The 8,113-nt window shown below is 36.7% G+C and overlaps 1 protein-coding gene across 8 annotated transcripts in view; it reads right to left on the bottom strand.

Annotated features, from left to right (window-relative positions):
• Positions 1-229: 229 nt before the first annotated feature.
• TBC1D1 (TBC1 domain family member 1) overlaps positions 230-8,113 on the bottom strand; it is a 95,448-nt gene continuing 87,564 nt past the window's right edge. For 5 of the 8 annotated variants that reach the window (XM_030947106.1, XM_030947110.1, XM_030947109.1 and 2 more), the window contains 3 exons: positions 5,580-5,749; positions 2,697-2,867; positions 230-2,011 (listed from right to left, as the gene is read on the bottom strand). In XM_030947106.1, the coding sequence (XP_030802966.1) occupies positions 1,814-2,011; positions 2,697-2,867; positions 5,580-5,749 (539 nt within the window). In that variant the 3' untranslated portion in view covers positions 230-1,813. The remainder of the gene's footprint in view (positions 2,012-2,696; positions 2,868-5,579; positions 5,750-8,113) is intronic. The other 3 variants (XM_030947108.1, XM_030947107.1, XM_030947112.1) reach the window with 1 other exon arrangement.

Raw genomic sequence — 8,113 nt, 5'->3', positions numbered from 1 at the left:
GCATGACTGGTAAATAGGTAACAAGAAACTTTAGGCTTTTCTAACTATATAGAAGCAACTGTTTCATTGTACCTGGAGCATTTCCATTCAGGGAGTGGAATGGAAATTAACAACCACTGTAGACAGCACTTGCAGAGGAAGTCTCATCTCACATGGCTCTGAACTGGCGCCCCACCAACTGTGGTTTTGTGTTTGAATAGCAAAAAATGTAACAACATAGATGTAGGCATAGATTATTATTATTTTTATTGCTTTTGTTAAAAAGTCAGTGAATGAACTATGGCTGTAAAAAACACATTACTGAGTGATCTGACAGTATGAGGTCCATTATGACAAGATTTTAAACATGAAGCATAAGCTTCACTGTGGATTTCCAAATTAAAAAAAACATGCTTAAGAGGTAAATGGATTAATAATAACTGATGTATGTGGAATTTCAATACTAAGTGAATACAAAGTGGACTTGCAAAAACCAAACATATAAAAATCACGTCCTGGGTGAATCTCCGCTATAACAAAACAACAGTGCCTATAAACTCAATGCTTAGCGACTGAAAAAAACTATGGCAATATTCCTAATTCTGAAGTTAACCCAACAACAGCATATCCATGGGTATTATTGCACAATGTTGCTTTAACTGGCTTGCAAACTACTTTTGCATTAAGAAAAATGAGACTTACTCTTTCAGATATGTAGTCTTATTTGAAAGATGCATTGCAAAATAATGATGTCCTAATTAGAACTTCTATCCCTTTATGAAACAGTTTAAGCATATCTGGCACACCATGAAGCTCTTGAAATGACTCCCCTTCTTCAGAAAAAATCTTTACATTTCTCAGAGGATGGGTGGGCATAGAGTAGCAAATAAAGGGGAAAAAATGACAGTAGACATTACTTTCCCAGAAAAAAAGACGTCTTACATCACACAGCAGATCAGAAATAAATAAGATGAAATTTGAAGAGTCTGAATAGAAATCCTTGAATGATGCTGCAAGAGTCACAGGCTTCACCAAATTAATGTCATTATATTTTGTTAAGAATAATGCAATTACTATATACAGTATGTTTATCAGATAATACTAACTAACAATACACTAAATTAATGGTAGTTAAAGAAGAAATATACTAAACCAACATACTTAAAAAAAAGGAAGGCAACCCCCAGCCATGCATAGTTACATATGATAATGTCCAGCTCCCTGAAGTTCAGTGGATTCACACCTTCAAGCATCAGGAAGCAGTTTTCTGAGGTGTAAACAACATAATTAACAGAACCCAGCCAAGCTGTAGGGGAATTACATCAACAAAAATTTCAAGTCCAATACAAATCACCTGTAAATGTTACCACTGCATAGCTGCAATGGGGCAGTCATCCATTCAAAGGTTTTACATTGACATATTTCTTCAATAGACCTTCTAAAGGATGTGCTATTTAAGTTGGTGGTGATCCAGACAAAACCAAAAATGTGACAAACCCAAAGCACTTAGGTTTAGAAGCACTTATTGAAGAATCCATACCATATTTACAGTGTATTGTGTATGACTGCACACACTAGCAAGTTTCTCCTGTTCACTCTTTCTTATGTGGCATCTTACCCTTCACAGTATTTCTACGTACTAAGAAGAGAAGAGTCTTTCCCCAGGAAATCAGCTTCTCTGATATGGAAAGCCACCATGCCCATATCTTGCTTTGCCACAGTAAGGTGTGTACAACAAACACAACAATGTCAAATCCCCACGGATCATGACAAAATGACTCAGCTCTTCCCTTTGTTTCTTGCTCAGCTTCTCTGCTCCCTTACAGCTGTGCAGTCAGTCAGCATCCAGTCCCTGTCTAGTAAGAAGAGGCTTCCCATCTGTATCACCCATCTTTTTTTGCATCTCTTCCACAGCTTTCAGCAGAGCTGCTCTCTCCTGCTCAAGAGTGAGAATGGACTGCTTCAGTTTGCCTTCATTGGTCAATAAAAGCTCTACTGTAGCTTCAAGGTTTTGGATTTTTCCATTAGCCACCTATCAAAGTAAAAAGACGGGAGGGGAGAAAGGATGGGAAGGGAAAAAAAGGTAATTTCATTAATGACTGAAACCATCTTTAAACTATTTTATGAGATACATTAATATATATAAAATACTAAAGAAATTATGAAAAATTAAACTCAGAATATAATGCAAAGTAATGAAATTAGAAAGTTACCAAATCTGCAAATTTTATACCAAAGAACTGCAGGGTAAGATAAGCTTCTGTATGGGTCAGTTGAGAGATATTTTTGGCCAGCCACAGTTGTTGCTTTGCAAAACAAAGACAACTCAACATGTGACAGTGCAATTAGTCTACCCATTTTTGGCAGAGTAGAATCCCTGCTGTAATAAAGCAGTGACTGAAAATATAAAAATGAAGTTGAAAAAGCACTTTATTTTTACTTATCTTCTACAGATATGATTTTAATTACAAGAGAAGAGGCAGTGTGTTGAACTTTTCACTAACTACTAGTATATGCTCTAACCATCCCTCTCGCAGAATTTCTTCTGCATGTAAACTTTGAGGGCTAAACTAAATAAAACTTTTAAGTGGCTACATTTTAAATTCACTAGACCAAACACCAATCCCTCCTGTGATGTGGAGTAGGACAGGCTCTTCTGAAAAGGTGCGTAAATTAGAATACTAGAATGTTAATAATATATGAAATATAAATTGTACCTGCAGTTCTTCCAGGAGATCAAAGTTTTGTTTGCGCAAACTGCTGTTTGCCTTTTCTAATTTATCCAGTCTCTGATTGTCGTTTAAAGAAGAATCTATAAGCTCATCCTGAAGCACATGATACTCAACTTCATAAGCTTGCAACTGTTTGGCAATATCCATTTCAAACACCTGTTATATATAAAAATATTATTAGGTGCTGTGCAGATCAAAACCATTGCTCTTTCAAAGCTTTAAAATCTATTGATCTAGATCTAGACACAGATATTTAATTAATGCATACAAAAAATAACTTATTTTTTGGCATTCACATTTCCTATTGTGGAAATGGCAAGCCTGAGGCAGTAGAGTGCAATACATTGGATCTACTTTAAAAAGTTGCTACTGATTTGCTGCTTGACTTCAGCAAAACTACTTAAACTAAAGGTTTCAAGGGTGTGGACTTGCAGGGTATTCCCCTTTTCAAATTTAATATATCTCAGTCTGGCATAAACCCTTCTAGTCATACCCAGAATTAATTGTCAGTTCAGAAAAAGTGTGGTCCAAACTCTCCTGCCATATGTGTGTAGCCACAAGTGTAAGGCTAAGTAAAATAAAAGCCTTAAATGAACATCAGTAAAACTTTGCTATCTTTATTTATGATTCTATAGTATTTATACAGACCGAAAGAAAATGAAATTTTCTATCTTTACACACTTAACAAAAACATTATGTAACATCAAAATAGATTTCTATTATTGTTAACTACAAATCACTGAAACGAATGCTCAGTCTTATCCATGAACATTAAGAAAAACTTTTACTTTAAAAGCAGATAAATAAATTGAGATGCAGAGTGACCCAAGGGGAAAAAAACCTACTATTTTCCTTTTTCTAGGTTTTGGCAAACATCTGCCTTCAAATTATTCATTAATATGACTCCAATTTCCACTACAAGCAGTGAAGAAGGTAGTAAATGAAAAGGACAAGTGTGCCAATAACAGAACATAGAAGAAATAAAAGTTGATTTAAAAATGTATTTGAAAAATAGCCCAAGAAGGGAAATTCCAGGGTCATTCTTTATTTTTAAACCACTTGTACTTTATTCATTTTGAAAATGAGTCAAATGTCAAATCCCATCTGAAATACCTGTTAAAAGTAACAGGGATATTTGCCTATTTTATTTATCTGCTCTGTCTACAAAACTTTAACTGTTGGTTAAAGAAAACATCAGATTATGAAAAGTTTCTGTCACATGTCCAATAAAAAATTATCTTGTAGTTAAATAGCAGCAGAAATGTATATACTGAGCATCTAAGCACAGAAGGCTGAAATACAATTTTAATTTGACTTTGATTACACATAGAGAATTTTCATTTTCTGTGAATCTGAGCATCTCTAGAGAAGAGACCCTGTTGAAATTTCAATAAAACAAGCAGCGCAATTCAGCAGGGCACAATGTTAGTTCATCTCATGACCTCTGCACTTCCAGCCTCTGTGCTCCTGAGGAGGGAGGGAAATCCCTGCTGTCATAACCAGAGTATGAAATCGGAAAGAAGGGAACCATGAGGCAATAAAAAGTTTGATTTGAAACCTGGCAAAGTGAAAGCCCGTTAAGGCATGGAACCGAAGGCCATGCTGCAGAAGGATGAGGAACATGGGGATTAACCCAAGAGCTGTGTATGGACTGTGGGCTGGTCAAACAGCTGCTCTCTTCAGAGTTAACCCTGATCAAAGTGGGGAACTGCTCTTCCTTCTACTTATCCTCACTTCTACCTACCCACTTCCAATTTAGAGCAGTCAGGGCTGCCTAAACAGAGCATCCCTCCCTCCTTCAGCTCAAAGCACACGGTTTTCTGCAGGTCACCTAAGCACTGCAAGTTTTTCAGTCTGGCAGGTAACACACAACCCCCTTCGCCCCTTGGAAATTCCTTGCTTTCATTCCTCCTGCACAGACGTTCTAGCTCTCATCTCTTTCCTTTGACAGTAAGCACGAGGAGCCTTTTTTCTGGCCCTAATGTAAGCTGTGACCCCCAGAAGCTTTGCTGCCAGGGCTCAGAGGGAGCCCCTCACCAGCCCTCTGCAGAGCACTGTGCTGCTGCTGCTGCTTTCTTTATCAACCCTCGGTCTTTGATCTTGGCAGCCCTTGGTGGGTGCCAGCATCTGCAGCTCTGCACAGTACAGCCCCTATGTTCTGGACCACAAAAGGCCTTCAGAAAAACTGGCTAAAACCCATCTTCTATTTGTCTGAAGCAGTTTAGATGTCAAGTGTAAAAAACACTTAGGGTTTTTAAACAGGCAAGCCTTAATTGAAATAATTTCCATTTTTTTTCATAATCCATAAGTATCATCTGGAGTATTAGCAATGTTGAATCATTTTCCTTGTCTGCTGTTCAAAAGAATTGCATCAAGGATTCCATTTTGCTGTCTAGAGTCACTACTCACTGCAACAGTCTGCACTGCCCTATGTACTCCTGACAGAATTAGAAAGGTGCTGTTGTTACACACTGGGCCAGCACCATAAAAGCCAGCAGAGACAGAGTGGATGTGGGAAGGCTTCTAATTTCATTAAGTAAGGTTAACACTTGTGAGGCTCTTGTAAGTCAATTTTTGCTTCTGATATGAGACTTGGAAGGCAAGTTTCTTTGGTGAAAAAAGAATTAATTTGCACTAAAGGTTTCATAAAGCGACAATAACCAATGGTTACAATACCATACAAAGCTACTAAGTCATCTTGGTTTACAAGTCATCTGCTCCCAAAAGTTTTCAACATCTTCCAAACTACAAGGAAGTTCTCAGATTAAAGCAGTAGCTGTTCTGCTTTTTCTGTCGAGAGCTTAACAAGAGCATTCCTTTGCATACCTCTGTATCCTTTGCATACCATGTGTCCAGTTTATTTCATACCTGACTAATGGTCTTTTCCATCTGTACCAAACCCAAGTTGGGGAGAGTGCTTTTAATAAAATCAACAATAGTTTCTAGATTCTCATGCTGCAGAATCAAGGGCTTGTGGCTTCCCAAAAGGCTTAAAGCCACTTTAAATATAGCCTCTGATCCTTGAAGAAAGAGCATATCTGTGAAAACAATGAAAAAACAGGTTATATCAAGCAAGCACATCTTTTGACAAGAATATAAAAACAATAAATAGTCAAAGGACAACAACTTCTGATAGGAGTGACCTGGAGGTTAGATACACTGTGCTAGACATGTGCTTTTGGCTTTAGAAGTTTTATAGGATCAAAATTATTACTCTGAATAACACAATCACTTACTAATTTGTTTAGAGAGTTTTCACAAAAAAAAAGCAATTCAAATTTAAGCTAAGTCTACAATAAACTAGGTAGTCAAGTTTATCAATGTTGTCACTTTTTGTGCATGTAATACTTTAGTGGACTGTTCTCATGTTTGTAGGAATATAAACTTGAATAAAAATCTAATCAAAATGCCCTTTAAAAATCGTAATACAATAAGGAAAAAATCTATACCTGAAGACACAACTGAAGATCTGAAATTTGGTTTTTCTCTCATGTGGTGGAAAAAGCCACAAAACCACAATACAGCATTTAGCACATGAGGCTAAATGCACACTTTCCAGTAGCCTCAAGTTTCAGGTGCATGTGTTTATTTTTAGTATGTGTCACAACCATTTCTGTTAATATGTTAATAAGGATATTAATAAATACCCTGAAATCTTAGTCATACAGCTTAGGTGTAAATATTGCAGGTGGCCCTGCAATGACAGCACCTGGCATACCAAACACACTGAAACCACAATATACAGTGACCTTTCAATGTAATGTCCTTTCCTTTCTTTTCTTTTACAAAGTGCTTATGTATTTACAGAGTAAAGAAATAGAAGTCTGCAATAAAGGCATCATACAAGAAACGCAGTCTGTACAAACAGCATTGCCCTGCACTTGATTTTCCTGCTACTGTCAGAATCTGCTCCTGGTTTCATTGAAGGGCTCACCTTGCTACAGACAGAAGCATCTACTGAATTAAACAATACTGATGGAGGTGATAAAGGAATAGGAAATACTGTGGAGTTTTTATCATATTTCCTAAATATAAAATTACTTTGAATAGGCTTCTCTCTTGTTCTTTGCCTGCTTTGTATTTGAAGCTGTGAATGCAGCCACAATCAATATTTCAATACACAAGCACTTCACATAAGAAGTAGCACAGTGACACAAAAAAAAAAAATATGCCTTGATACAAAAAAAAGAGTAAAGCAAAGAGATAGAAAAAAAATCACCATGCTGTAAGGACTACTAGGAAAACTCCAGTTATCTCTGATGTAGTAAAGAACCTATGAAAGCACTGCCTAACAGCCTTTCTTAGTAAAACCAAAATCAATTTCCAAATTTCTATCATAATGAAATTCCCCTCTTGTACTCTTTAGCTTGTAATGTTGAAGCCATAATTCATTTCACTCTCTCTCTCCAAGAAAGAAAAGTACAAGTAAAAACTAACCACAAATCTCACACTTTCTTGCCATTTGTCCTAGAAGTGGTGTAACATTTTTCATGTCTGTGTTGAGCTGAATGTGAACTCCAGTGGCAGAAATTATGAAAAAGTGGCAACAGAGAAGGCATCTGCCTCAATTCTCTATTGAAACTCAAAAGTATGGGAAAATGATTCATAGGGAAAGCTCTATATTAGGACAGGAAATACTGAAGAACAGCTAGAAACACAAAGTGAAAAAAGCGAAGATAAAAAGAATGTGTTTTTATGATTCAGCACCTGCCCCATAATGACATGCAGATTAACTCAAGGTGACCTGAAAGTTGTTAATGAAAGTCTGTATGACTGAGCTGGTAATACATGGCTGAAATCCCTCTCTCATTTAAAACAGCAAGTACTTAACAAAGACCTTTTTGTTATCCACTTCCCATGCTTCATATTAAGTGGGCTCCCAGCCAACAACAACACAGTGAAGGTACCCAAATTAATGTCAGGATGACTGGCAGCCTACAGGATTAAAAAAAATTAAGTTTTATCTATAATCTTGAAACAAAATAAACACTATTCTATCAAATCTCCTCTATGAATAAGTAAGCAGGGGTACTAAAGAATGCATCTTTTGCAACAGTCTACTTTCATCAGCTTCTGCTCAGAAGTGTTCAGAGTTTGGACAGATAAATGAAGACTTAAAAGGAGTTTTGCCATTTGATTCATAAAACAGTGTAACCCACTTCTTTTACATATTGTCTGTTAGATGCCTGCAAAAAGCATGCTCTATGGAAATCCAAAAGAATGGTCTGTAGCAATTATATAATTAAATATGAGTGGGCTAGTTTCAAATACTAGGGGTTCAGAGATACCATGTTAGAAAATGGCAGTGCAATCTCCGACTGTTAGTAACCTATAATTCAGTCACTTCAGCATCAACATTCTTTCCTCCCAAGGGTTCAAATAAGTGAGCAATGAAAATCTGT

Source organism: Camarhynchus parvulus, chromosome 4 (assembly GCF_901933205.1).
Source record: "Camarhynchus parvulus chromosome 4, STF_HiC, whole genome shotgun sequence".
NCBI classification, from domain to species: domain Eukaryota; kingdom Metazoa; phylum Chordata; class Aves; order Passeriformes; family Thraupidae; genus Camarhynchus; species Camarhynchus parvulus.
This window is presented reverse-complemented; position numbering and strand designations above follow the sequence as displayed.